The following is a 14,186-nucleotide window of genomic DNA, read 5'->3' as shown; positions in this document are numbered from 1 at the left end:
TGGAATAGGAGCAGGAGCACACAACAGAAACAGGCTACAGAACCCATGAACATAAACAGTGTGACCTGACAAAGACAACAAAGGAACACAGACTAAATACATGAGGGGAGGCATGGGGAGAAGACACAGGTGAAGCAGAGAGGGACAGATAATCAAAAGTGGCAGCAAAAACACTAAACAAGAAACTCAAAACCACGACAGACAATTTTTTGTGCTTGTTCAACTCACAGAAAATAAGGCAACTTCTTTTCACTGTCACTTATAGCAATAAATATTTACATTTACATTGTTTTAAGCATACAGGTGCAAAAAGGAGTGCAGCAGTATAAAGATATTGATGGTAACTAAAATATTAATATCCTGTCAAAAGTTTGACTGATAGCATTAATATAACACATACAATACAATACAAAGTTTGAATAGATAAAATAATATTGTTCTCACAAACTCTTTCAGGGAAAATATGAAGAAAAACAGTGAGTCGTACTCACTTTCAGCAGAGCTTAATCTCCGCTAAAAGTTTTTATTTCCTAAAAAAGAGAAGTTAAAGAGAAGTTGAGAAGGTTTATTCATATCATATTTGTACCATGAATCAATAAATTTAGCATAAATAATATTAAAATATAATCCCTAAAGTATATTTACTATCCTTAATATATTTTCTACCTGTCTCCTACGTAGTACTTGCAGTGACTGTGAAAAGAACTGAGAAATCTAATCCATGCAGAGGACAAAAGCTCCCTGTAAGGGATGACACCATCTGTGTATGTCTGCAAACAACTGATACCGTCTGCTCTCTTGGATTAAACAGTAATAAGAACACTTATTCAGTGGGGCTTGAGTAATAGTAAACAAGACTGAGCAGAAATGAGGAGGCTTCACTGTATCACACTAGGATTTTTCCTGCTTACAGGTATGTTTGTGTTTATATATATTCTTTCGCTGAATTTTGAACTTGTTCTCAGTTATGAGATATGTAATCCTGATGATATTGACAAACAGTGATATAAATACTGAGGATGTTTTTCTGGATTCTGTTTTATTTTCTTCCACTTGAAAAAATAATTTGAAGCCAAACCCTTTTATTTATTATTACCTTTAAATTTTACCATTAAACATTAAAAGGTAGTAGTAGGTTTAAAGTAGGTCATGCTAAAACATGTTTAACAATCTAATGTTTTCTATAAAAATTATTATGTGGTGAGCTAAAAGGATGAATAAATAAATCTATGATTATACCAAGTGAAATATTCTAATAATAAATCATTAGGTCAGCTTCCCACTGGATGACATATTAGTTTGCCTTAACAGCATACACTGTAAAGAAGAAACTCACCTCCTACAACAGTGTTAATATAATAGATTATTTTGTCTCCCACACTGTCACTGATTACTGTTTTAATATAGCATCTTAAGAATACATGTATCATTTCTGATGTCTTCTTAGTCCATCAGTTATTAGCTCACTGACAAGATGAGACCCGTAAATTAGCTAAACAAATTAATTTAATTAGAAAAGTGCCTGTTCTTAGTGCTATTATAAACAGTATAAACATTTTACATCTTATCCATCAGTCACGCACCAAGGGCCGTCAACATCATTAACTTTTTTCCATGACTTTGTATCTGCCGCAACAGGGTTCAAATTATTAAAGGTACCCTGTGGAGTTTTGCATGTAAACCTTTAGTTTTTTTCTTGCATTCAACAAACCAAGACATTTCCTACAACAGGAAATTCTTGCAAAATCCCTGCTAACATTTTTCATGTTCATGCAGATGGTCCCTTTTTTTCATTTGTGCATCTCTAAATTACTTTGCATTACCTCCATCATCAGTGTGTATTTATATTTTGTGGTCTTTTGCTACACGTGCTGGTTGACTGGTGACACCCTACGCTGAACTATAAATCAGTCCCCATGCTCCAGAGAGCGTCTGTAGGATCACTGGAACATGTCAAAAGAGAGGCATAAATCCACCTTAAATCTACCCTTTCCTTTGTGTGGCCATCAAAGCCATTTGCAGACAGCACTCATATGTAACCTGTCACCCCTGTTGCAACACCTGTCACGATCAAAAAACCCCAAAGGGTACCTTAAGTTCGATAATGGCACTATTATGCCAACTGTGGGAAGGCTGGTGGAGTGGAAATTAGAGCTGCAGAGACTTAATCAGACAGAGAAGTAGAAAGTTGCACAAAGCTCCAAACTGGCATGCTGATTCTTGAGATGCATGATATTAAAATACCCAATAACACGTTTTTTTAATGAATTGTAGCTCCTTCTGCCACCAATTTTTGTACTGTAGCTGTACTGTAATGGTCGATGCTGATGCAGGCAGCTAAAAATACTGCCCAATTAGTATCCATCCTAATTTATTGGCCAACACTCACAAGTGTCCACAATCACTGAGGGAGATGAGCTCAAATTCAATTTAGCCTAATTCAAATTGCCCCCTTTTAAACGAAACTCTTTTAAATGACTAATGAACTTAAAGACTAGTTTTATGAAATGTTACTTCCTTAGGGTAATGCTACTTTTTAATATTGATCCCAATGAACTCTTCAAACGTTATCCATATGTCAGTGCAGAGTAGATCCACAACACTAATTAATCTCTTAGTTTTATCCTCCATGCTACTTATTAGGGAGGACAGCTTTCAGGCACTGATGGGGAGTGATATGTTTTGTGTTTTTTCTGTGTGTAGTCAGAGCAGAAAAGGACGATTTTCAAGGTTACCACCAAGCTGAACAAACAAAAGGCACGATTGTCACAAAAGATCTGCTTTTGAAAAAGGAAAACACAAGTGGTCATGGCACAGAAGCAATACCAACAGAGAGTACACTTCAACAGACTGCAGTGGAAGTGACTGCCAGGTTTCCAGAGGCGGTCTTGTTTGACACCAGGCCAACAGCACCTTATGAGACAACAAAAATCACAAGAGCATCAGCTATAATTGCCTCACAGAGCAAAGAGCGTTTTGTTTCCAGAAACGGGAAAATCTCTCTCACATCAATAAGAGGTAATCCATCAGCTATGAGGATTCACACTAAATCAAAAATCCCATTGATCTCTAATTATGAGAAGATCGTTTTCTCTTCGTCACAAGCTGCATTTGAATCAATGATGAATAGCACCTCTGAGCCAGAGGACCATTTGTCCGCAGATGCACCGAAAGCTTCTCTTTGGCTTCACACTTTGCTTGATAACAGGAATCAGAGAAACACTGACTCTATTACTCTCACATCTGCTGACGGAGGGCCGGGAGTTCCAGTCCTATCTGCATCTCATCCTCATGTAATTGATAACCCGGCTGCACTGCGTAATGACAATGATGACAAACGATCTCAAGGCAAGGATGAAAAGGGGATTTCAAACCTAGGAAGAAATGAGTATCCGTTCGGTACGATGCAATCCATCTTCCAAAGTGATACAGCAGAAGATTCAGTGAGAGGAAATACTGTGACAAACATGTGTTTGACGTGCCCGAAAGATCGAAGACCGGTGTCCACTGTGGCTCTGCCTACACTGTCGCCTGATGGATCCTCAGACTCTCTTAGTACAGACAAGGTTGCTTTAGAATTCAATCAATTTGCAACCTCTTTACCCAGTTTACAGCAGTCAGCTGGAGAACAAGAAGAAAAACCAAACAACGAGATCAGTCTCCAAAACATTACCAAGCATTCTAGTTTTGGTGTGAGAGAACAACTGGTTTACAATGTGACGTTTCCTTCCTTATCCCTCAATAAAATTGTGAATCATAGTCAAGGCATTTTGAATAATTCCCAAATCAAATCTTTTCTCTCAGATACAGGAAAAGTTGCTTTCGACATGCTGTCTCTTGCTAAGATGTCATCAGAAAGAGAAAAAGACACCAAGAAACAAGCAAGACATCCTAGTGAAACTTCAGCCTCAGAGAGACCAATTTCAACAACCACAGCTCTTTATCACGCTTCAAAGACACTTCATACTGTAAGGAAACTGGTGAAAACTGAAGAACAAGAGATGTTTCGAGAAAAGGTAAACATCGGGGATCCACAGTCAGAACTCATATACCACAGTGAGAATAACAAAAATGCTTCCCACAGTCTTTCAACAAACTTCAAGAATGTATTTATCCAAAACCAACCTTCGGACATCAGCAGTGGGTCAGTGAGCAGCACACCTGTCATCGCTGAAGTTCCCCACAGCAGTCAGAAAAGTGTACTTCTGGAAGATGGAAATCACAGCACTGCGTCACATTCAACTGCAAGAATGAGGATGATTGAAGCTCATAGTGCAATAACATCCCTCAGCCTTAGCAGGCCGACAATCCCAGTCAAACATCCTGAGTCTCACTCTCTGACAGGAAGAGCTGATTCTTTGATCTCTGTGTTGAGGAGCCAAACACCATCTAAACCAACATCTCAGACCAAAGAACCACTATTGACTTTGTTACTAAAGGATTCTGCCATCAAGTTTGCCTCTGTAACCACAAAGGGATACCTGACCAATACGCAAGTTTCTCACACATTAAACACTGTAAAGAGCATTGTTAAACAGTCTTTTGTTGATCCCTCTGCGCAAGTGAATAAACCGGTTATGAAAGAAGCAAAAACTCAGATCTCTACAACAAGAAATGTTGTTACGCCTGCGAAGTTGTTTATTTCTGAATCAAGACGGGACTTTGATGATGACACATCCACACTAAGTCTAACAACACAATCAAGCAAGTCATTCTCCGAGAGTCTGACAATGAGCAGACTTTTAGGGAGTAAATCAAAAATCACTCAGGAAAGGGTTCCTGATGTTAGGAATGATAAAAATGTGGCATCAACAGAGCAGTCTTTTGAAAAACATAACATGGATATAAACAGAGAATCCCTCATAGTACAGAGTCTGAAGCCAGGTGATAAAAATGAGCAGGTGTTGTCTGCAGTTGCAGAAGATGAGGACAAAAAGATTATCAAGAAGGAGGGCGAGGAGGGTGAAGAAATTAAAGAAACAAAAGAGATACTAAAGTTGCAGGAAAAAGAGGAGAGCGGGGAAGATGAAAAGTTGGGGAACAAAAGAGGAGAATTATTTAGATCAGATAAAACAGAAAGTGAAAAACGAGAAAAAATAATTAGTGGAGTAGAGATAAATCCCAAAAGAGATGGAGAGCATGAGGCCAAGGCAAGTGGAGAGGAAGGTGAAGGGGACATAAGAACAGAGGATGTAACACTGAGACAAAATAAAGATCCAACACAAGGGGAAGTGGGGGAAAAAGCGTCTTTGATAAAGGAAGGAGCAGAGGCTGGAAGAGAGGAAGACATTAAACATAACGAGAAAATTGGAAGAGAGGACATAACAAATGCTCCCCTTGGGCCAGCTACTAATTCTGAAGAACTTTACAGAGGCAAAGGGCACACTGTTACAAACCTGTCTTGCTGCTACAGTTTAAATAAACAGTTGGGAGCCACTGAGTACCGGGACATTGATCTGGGTGAAAATATCGCACAAATTGTGGAAATGAAAAATAAGCCATTTTCCTATGAAGTGACAAGCAATCACAGACCACTACACTCAACTGTAAGATCTCAGAGCCTGAAACTATCACGAATGACATCTTTTCCCAGACAGCTGTACACACAGATTAAACCTCATCCATCTACCCACAGGGTTATGCTTGCAAAGCATGGAGCTACATCTTCACTTACTAAAGAAAAAACTGAGAACAAAGTTGTTGAGGCCACATTTTCTGTGACTGGCATACCCAAAACGATCCCAAAACTATCTCAAACATTCAGAGTTGGCACTTCAAAATTTAGTGATGCATCCCACCCAACTATTTCCCCGCACATTGCAACTAAATCAGCCCATCATGTACTAAACAGTATCAGTAACGTGTTATCACTCACCAGCCCGCGATTGCCAATCACAGCTGGGTTCCTGCGAGCTCAGTCCCACTTTACCATAAACAGTTCTACTCACAGTGCATCAATTATTTACAGCATCTCGGATCGCAGGCATAAATTCAGTACTTCAGTTTCGAAGGCAAATCCAGTATCACAGCCTACAAATCAGAAAGAGCAGAACACTATACCTGCACATATATTTGAATCCGGCGTCAAGGACCATTTAACCTCTAGCATGATTGAAGAAGTGAATATATCCACTGCGGTGACTCCTGTTCTGCCCCAGCAGATGCATAATGACTCATCTACCAGGCCACCCACAACCGCAGCCTTGTCATTTGAGGCCCACGTTTCCGTAGACCAGTTGCAGCCTCACCAAGGGCAATCTGCCCCTCAGACAAGTCAGTCCCCCCCCTCCTCCTTTGACATGACTTCAGGCCAGCCATGCTCATTTAAACTGTCAGAGCAGACAGCCCATTCAGATGCTTTGCATGCTCCTGTTGATGATAACGAGCAGAGATCTGTACAGACCCTAATGGCATCAATGAGCCCTAAAGCAAAGAACGATCAATTTCCTCTCAGCAGCATGTCACCACTACTAAATTTCATGCCTTTTGGAGGTGACAGTTTACCTGGCATCTATCGTCTAACAGGAGTAACAAAATCAGTCTCAGAAAAAGAAATATTGAGGGCCAACTCCGATGCTGATTATGCAAATAGTGAAAGAGGCCGTGCTGAGTCCTTGTTAGGGACTGCTGATGAGACAAATAAAACTGAGGAGAATGCCAGTCTGCAAAAGGCGGTGACCTTGGCAGTAAAGCATTCAGATACAGTCACTGAGGAAATGGCAGAAAACAGAGATGAAGAGAACAGTTCCCCTTTAATAGCACAAGCAATTGGCAAGAGTAAACACCACGCCAGTAACACAGATGAATTCAACTCTTTGTCTATAATACAGACTGAGAAACTAGCAGAAAAAAACACTAATGAGAACAACCGCAATGACCTGTTTAATGTAGGAGACGATGACGATGCAATCAACACAGTGAGAAGTCCTCTCGAGAATAATCATCTCTCCCAGTTAGAAGATTATAATGATAACTTTATTTACACGGATAATGACACAAGTGGTAGGCCCATTATGTTTGGAATTTACACCACCCAAACGATTGAGCAGGCAGTAAATGAGGATTTTGTGCCTGTTACAAGTGATTTTGCCATACCTGTCCTTGACACAAATGATCGAACTAGCACTACTGCCTTTGTCGAATCATATAGTCTGGCCCAAACGCCCCAAATACAGACTAATGATGTGACTAACAATGCTATTTCTGATATGAAGCGTCATGCAGCAAAGACAACCGAAAAGCAGCATGATCCCTCCACACCACGAGGCACTCTGGGTGACAGCACTCTCCCTGTTACACACATTAATTTCAGAAGTCACCTTAAGGTCTCCAATATATCCACACAGCAGATTGCTGAGCAGATAATGAATGTTTCTTCTGATTTTCAGATAACCACCACTAAAACCAATGATTTTGTATCCCTGGCACCCACTGCAAGACTTATTGTGCCCACAGAAGCTCATGAATCAGAGCTGACCACTAGCGAGAGTGTGCAAGCCGTTATTGAAAAGTCATCTCAGGTTACACATGCTGAACGTATAGTACATACTGATAGTCATATTGAGCCTTTGTCACTGAGAGACACTCCCGCAACTCCCACTATGAGCAGACTCCAGACCCCTGCTGTGAAAAAAAAGACCACGACAGAAACACAACGTGCGCCTGAGCATGAAATTTCTATACAGCCTATCGAACAAAGCCAGCAGGCCCCACCTGGTATGATCGCAATAACACCTTCTATCAATGACCCCGGAGAGGTCGTCCAGGCAGGTTTGTTAAATGCTGCCTACAGAGATGGAGAGGCACATGACACAACACAGAGCATAATAGTGGAATATTCATCATTTAAAGACATCAAAGCAACTCTGACAACAAAGAGTGTTTTTGAAGCCACACGTCCTCCACACGAGAGGCCTCCTACAGTGCACACATTAATCAGAGCAGACCAACATAAGCATGCATTACCTGAAAAGACCTCAATAAGTCAAGTGATACTTGGAGCTGTGACTGATTCTGTACCACCTACGGGGATCTCGCCCATACAGATTATTAATAAAACCAGCTGTAGGACAATAGGCTGTGCTAAGTCAGCCGAGACAAGTGAAACAACAATTGGAGCACTTGAGATGGATCATATCGCTCCAGAGGAAATGTATGAAACAAAGGCTGGAAACACCAGGAAAGAATATTTTAACGGAGCACACGACACAAAACAAGAAGATGGCAACTGTAGCACTAACTGCCCCGCACCTGGAAAGGCAACACCACAGGTGACCAACCTCGACTATACAGTGCTTCCACCAGACACTAGTAAATCTGATCATCGGCATGCCACTGCAAATGAGACTGCAATGAAAAATACCACGAGTGTGACCTATGAAAGTTCAACAAAAACATGGAGAGTCCTTGTTGAAAGTGATCACTTAGAGGGGCGTGAGACAAAGAGTCAGTTTGTAGAGAAAACAACACAAAGACATTTTTACAGAGAGGCTTCTGAAGCTCAGGAGGCTATTGCAGCAGAGGTCACTTTATATGAACCTGAAGCAACTACTGTGCAGACCATTGTAAAGACTTCTGAGCGGACTCTGCTCACTGGAAAAAAGACAAAAACACAATTAAATAGAGGAGCAGCCAAAGCTGAGATATTTGAGGCACAAAATGCCACCAGGTCAACACGTGTTGTGTCTAAAGTGGAGTCTGGGCGCAGGCTGTTACTGCTGGAGTCTGAATCAGAGCTGCCAAGGCTGAATCACAGCAGAAGGACCTCACCTCATCTGTATCTCTCTGGGTAATCTTATTGTGTATTATATTATTCAATCATTATCTATTTATCATGCTTTAACAAATTAAAGAACCATACTGGTGATTGTGTATGATTTATGCAATGAAGTAGACGATCCATCACAGTGAACAGCTTTATTTTTTCCCCTAAATTAATATTGTCAAATGGTAATGTAGTTATGAGCAGCTACAGTTCTAAAAAGGTTTCCTGGTGATCCATTTAGGCCACTCCTGAATCCAATATTTGTGAGTCTGCTGCTTAATAGCATTGAAGTCGTGAGCTATGGTGTTGGAAGATCAACCCTAGAAGACAAACAATAATCAAACATGAATGTGGCCTCAGCATTCCCTTAACTTAAAGGTCCAGTGTGTAACATTTAGGGAGCTTTATTACACTATTTAAATGATTTTTTTTAAAAATATATTATATATTAAAATAAACTATGATTTTTATAAGAATTATGTTTTTTTTTTAATATTATCTTTTTGGCCGTTTATGATAGTACAGCTGAAGATAGACAGGAAGCAGGGGGGATAGAGAGGGGGGATGACACCCAGTAAATGGCCGTCCGATGCGGGATTCGAACCGGGCCGGCTGCGGCGAGGACTGCAGCCTCTACACATGGGGCAGCCGCTTAACCCACTATGCTACCAACTGCCCCAAGAATGATGTTTTGTTACCTTAGAATTAGCTTTTTATAGGTAGCAGGTCCTCATATTGAAACTGACTAGATGCCACATTGATCCTTTAAGCACCATCGTTCATCAGTTAAATCCATCTTATCTATGCAAAACTTTAGTTTATAACCACATACATGAAAAACTCAGGTGTACTTTGTGTATAATTAGCAAATCTTAACATGCTAAACAAAGATGGCAAACGTCTTACATATATCATACCTGCCAACATTTATTTCAGCATGCTGACTTTAGCATTTAGCACGACTGCATATGTGACAGCTTCTGGTTTAAATTTAATACGATGCTGTTTGGCAGCTCTTCTGAATCACCAGGTGTCAGATCATCCTTAAATGCACTTGCAGGGGCACTTTTAAAATAGAGCCTGCTCAACTTTGACAAAATATAGAAGCAGTGAAATCGTTCACTATGATGGATTACATCTCTCAAGAAAGTTTCAGCTCACTCAAGTTGATTTTCATACTTTAGCAAAGTGGATGGAAACAAATTACTGCCTCAAAGGTAAGAAATCAATTTGAGAAGTTTAAAAACAGCGAAATATATTCTTTAAGCCGTGGTCAGCAGTAGTATAATGTGTTATTCATGGTCTAAATCATGCTAATTACTGGTACAATCTTTAGTTAAGATCTTTATTAAATGGTGGATGGATTCCTGCCATTATTTCCTTTTGTAAATTGCAATAATATTAATCTATTGCCAGTGTGACAGAAGTTTCAGATGACCTGTGTGGCAGTGGAAACTACACAGCGGAGATGAGCCTGAACCTGGGGAGAGGTGTAGAGCCAGGTGACGCTGTGCCTGCCATGGGAAACCTCAGGGTTGTCATCAACCTGAAGACAAACAACAGTCGAATAAACCTTGAGGTCACCTCCTGTTGCCTGTCCCCGACCATCCAGCCTGAAGTTGCCAACTCCACCTGCTGCCTTTTCTCCAGGTACACAGGAAAGGCTGAAATAAGGTGACTGGGAAGAGATTTTGTTATTTTATGTTAAGAGGGGTATAGGGTTTGCTGTGTAATCATTTTAAGCTAAAATAATAATATGAAGACATGTAGCTCGGAAAGTCTGTTTTCCTGTAGTATTAAAACTAAATATAGATAAGCAGAGTCAGCAAATACTGCTGTTACACAGTTGGAAATTCACAGTACATTTACTGATCTATGTGCAGCCATCTGGACTGCATTTCATGAAAAAAAAAAAAAAAAACAAGCCCTCAGTCTTTCATTGAAGATTTTTTTTTTCTAACCTGGCCAGCCTTACAAATGTGTTTACTAGAGAAACAGTGGTACTATAACGCATATCAATCCAGGGAGTTGCAGGTCAGTTTTTAAGAGCTGAAATTTTCTGCTCTGTGGACTGCTGTAGGTTGATGGTGTTATCTCTCCGAGCCAGCATCACTCAGATAGATGGAAATTCAGTCTACTTCTGCACACTTAGAGAGGCAGCCGTATAAATGCACAACCTCTAAAATATGTCAAAATGTCAATAGGCTGGCTGTTGACTTTTACTGTGCATCTGAACAGAACACTTGTAAAAAAAAAAAAAAATTGTCTACACCTGAGACAAATCTCTTTAATATGTATCTCTCCTAGGAGGAAATGAAGAAAAAAAAAGGTAAAATATTCAACTCCAGACTGAAAACCTAACAAATCTCTCCTTAGATGCTGAGCAAACTAGCCAGCCATCAGAATACTGGTAAATAAATTCTAGATGATAATGCAGGATTTAAATACATATATTTACGTTATTATTATGCACCATGAGTAATGATATTAATCTGACAGCAACAGAAATAAAGGGTGACCTTTACCTAACATGGTTTCTTTTCTCTTAAGCTTTCAACCCAATTCAATATAAATTATTGATAGCTAGCTGGTCGGTGCCTTTTTCTGCCCTCATGTTTATTGATCAGTGCAGCTTTAATGGCTTTTGACATCTATATGGACACTTTACTTCCAGGAAATTCTCAATTTAACCATTTTTGCTTATACATGCCACAATTTCTTTTGAAAATGACTCAGCTAAGGTTATACTGTGTGTTTGTGTTGGTGCCTCAGGTTAGCAGCAGAGCCAGCGGGGATCACGTTGCTGCCCACTGCCCTGTCAACCAGTGCCAGCTTCACCATCAGTCTCTTTCAAATGATTAATTACTCAGTAGTGTACCTACACTGTGATCTCAGTGTCTGCCTGAGGAACCGCTCTGACTGTGAAAGGGTAAGACTGCACTGGGTTCACAGTGTAATGAATGCGAGGGGATGAGAGAATGAGCATTTGAGAGTGATTTAAATTTAGTGACACGGGTGTGACACTGTGAAAACAGGGAGACAGATGAGGAGCCAAAAGGCTGATGTAAATGGGCTCGGTAGATGAGCGAGAAGGGAGACCAAGGTGAGTGAGAAACTGGAGTGGAGGTGAGAAGAGGTAAATGAATATATGGCTGAATGTGGTAGAGAAACTAGGAGATGAAGGGTTATTTGCAAGCAAGACTATAAATAATCTTCCTGTATTAAAAGTGAAAAATGGAGGGTGTATTAGGAGGCCACAGGTATAGGAACCGGATTCTAAATGTGAAGAGAGTTAGATGTTGTGACGTAGGCTGACAGCCAAACTCACACCCTAAAGCATCTGTCATGTCATGTGCTCTGAAGGTCGGGTAAGGTCTTCACAAAGTTTCAGAATAACACTTGCAGAGAAGCAAAGGACGCTGATACCAACTGCTGTCTCCTGCTGTTGTGGGAATGAGGCCCCTGATTTAATGGGAAAAACTGATTCATCTGACAAGTACACATTACAGGGCAGAGGTGAAACAGAGGATAAACTCCAGAGACTCATTCTGATGTCTGCCTTTGTAATGCACTTCTACAGCCAGCTCTCTGTTGATGTTTCTAGTGTTTGAACGTGTTTTCAAGCACAGCAAAGGTCTCCGAGACCACGATTTGTTCTTTTTAGGCTGTGGGTAATGGCCAGTTTAAATTAATGATGTGCTTGCACTGTTTAACTCATGTTTCAAATACTTATCATCAGTCATCTTTAGAATATGTGTAACTTTCACCCATAATCTGCAACTTTTTTCTTGTGTGTTCTATTTTTTTCATTGTTTCCTTGAAATGGAAATGGTGTTTCCCACTTGGCACTTGATGTCAGGCTACATCTTTCCTAGAAACATTTCATTTACATAGAAGCTATACATTATATCTCAACTATCTTGTTTAAACTTCTCAAACTCAGAGTGGGCTGCTTAGATTAAAAGAAGGAGGGTTGCTTTCAAGCTAAAACCCTATTTCCAGAACTCTCTTTGAAATAGATGTTTCTGCTCCTGTCCTTTTATCCAAACAAAGAATATCACAATGGAAAACAGCTCTAAGACATATTTATCAGAGAAGTGCACCTGCATTATTATTCAATTACTAATTCAGTGCATTAATCCTGCTATTTCTGATGATAAACAGGAACACTATCCTTCTTCCAAAAATGTAATTACATCTCTTATTTATCTCATTGACATGCTATATATTTCCCTTGTCTGTTAATAGCAATGCCTTCAGCAGAGGAGTGCATTTTCCTTAGAGGGCCCAGAGGCTGTTGTCACCAATCTCAGGAATCGCATATCCTTTGGTCCCATGCTGAAAGAAGTGAAGAATTCTACCTTCCCGGAGGAGACGGGTAATTATTAGCTGTGCCTTAAAACAAAAGCGATCAATCTGCGATAACAGAATGCATACAGGCCATGCTGCAGGACAGGAAATGAGAGATGACCATGCCATTTATCTATAGTATGTGTTGAGAGGAGCCATATTGTTAAGTGGCTCTGTGTGCACATACAGTATATATAGGTCTACATGAGTTTACCATGGAAAAGGAGATGGAAAGCTGCTCAATACTCACTGTGCAAAACACGTTTGACTCTTTGGGCTCTTGTTGTACTCTGTCTAAATGTAATAAAGACATTTAAAACAATTCTACAGTGTTCCAAGTCCTTGTGAAACAAAAAGAACCTCAAAGGCAGCTCAAAGACATTTGTAGTTCAGTGAATGCAGAGTGACAGTGGATGGAAAACAAATCATGACTGTAGCCATGTGTCTGATTATTTCTCTGTTTGATTTTCAGACCCAGCAGAGCTGGACCTGGTTCTGGTCATCGTCAGCCTGGCGGTTGGCTCCTCTCTTGTCACAGTGACGCTTCTGCTGGTGTGGCTGGCCTACCGTCGCCGGGCAATCTGGCTGCTCCACTCTGCAGCTCCACCACGAGCCTGCTGTGGCTGTCTGCGGCCAGGAGATGACTTGATCCTACCGTGACCAAGGAGGAACCACTGCCAATTACACTGATCACGTCCTCACCAAAATAGCTGCCGACAATTACATTAGTCAACAGACAGTGGAGCAGTCAATCATATTAACCGTAGAGCAGAAGCGGCCAGTCGTATCAGCCAGTATAGGCCAGACTAGACGATGAGGAGCAATCCAATTCACACCTCCTCTCATAGGTGGCACAGCTGTTGCAGTCGAATTTCACACTTAACCATGAGCAGTCTATTATCATTCACTGAAAATAAACACCACCCCCAAATAGAAAAGCTGCTCTGATCCCTTTATGTTCCCTCAGTGGCAACAAATCAATACTCTTTGTATCCCACTTTGAGATTGGCAGATCATTAATATACTGGTTTAATAAAATGCATAATAATGTATTTGTGGCTTATGTACTCTT

The 14,186-nt window shown here is 40.4% G+C and overlaps 1 protein-coding gene across 1 annotated transcript; it reads left to right on the top strand.

The window, feature by feature from the left end:
• Positions 1 to 3,745: 3,745 nt before the first annotated feature.
• Positions 3,746 to 14,152, top strand: LOC109138110 (uncharacterized). Its single transcript, XM_027280082.1, has 5 exons — positions 3,746 to 8,788; positions 10,181 to 10,414; positions 11,537 to 11,693; positions 13,013 to 13,142; positions 13,587 to 14,152. Exons 1-5 carry the CDS (start codon positions 3,828 to 3,830, stop codon positions 13,772 to 13,774), a joined length of 5,670 nt encoding a protein of 1,889 aa, XP_027135883.1. The 5' UTR covers positions 3,746 to 3,827; the 3' UTR covers positions 13,775 to 14,152.
• Positions 14,153 to 14,186: the final 34 nt, after the last annotated feature.

The sequence above is a fragment of the Larimichthys crocea genome, chromosome VII (assembly GCF_000972845.2).
Source record: "Larimichthys crocea isolate SSNF chromosome VII, L_crocea_2.0, whole genome shotgun sequence".
Taxonomy (NCBI): Eukaryota; Metazoa; Chordata; class Actinopteri; family Sciaenidae; genus Larimichthys; species Larimichthys crocea.
This window is presented reverse-complemented; position numbering and strand designations above follow the sequence as displayed.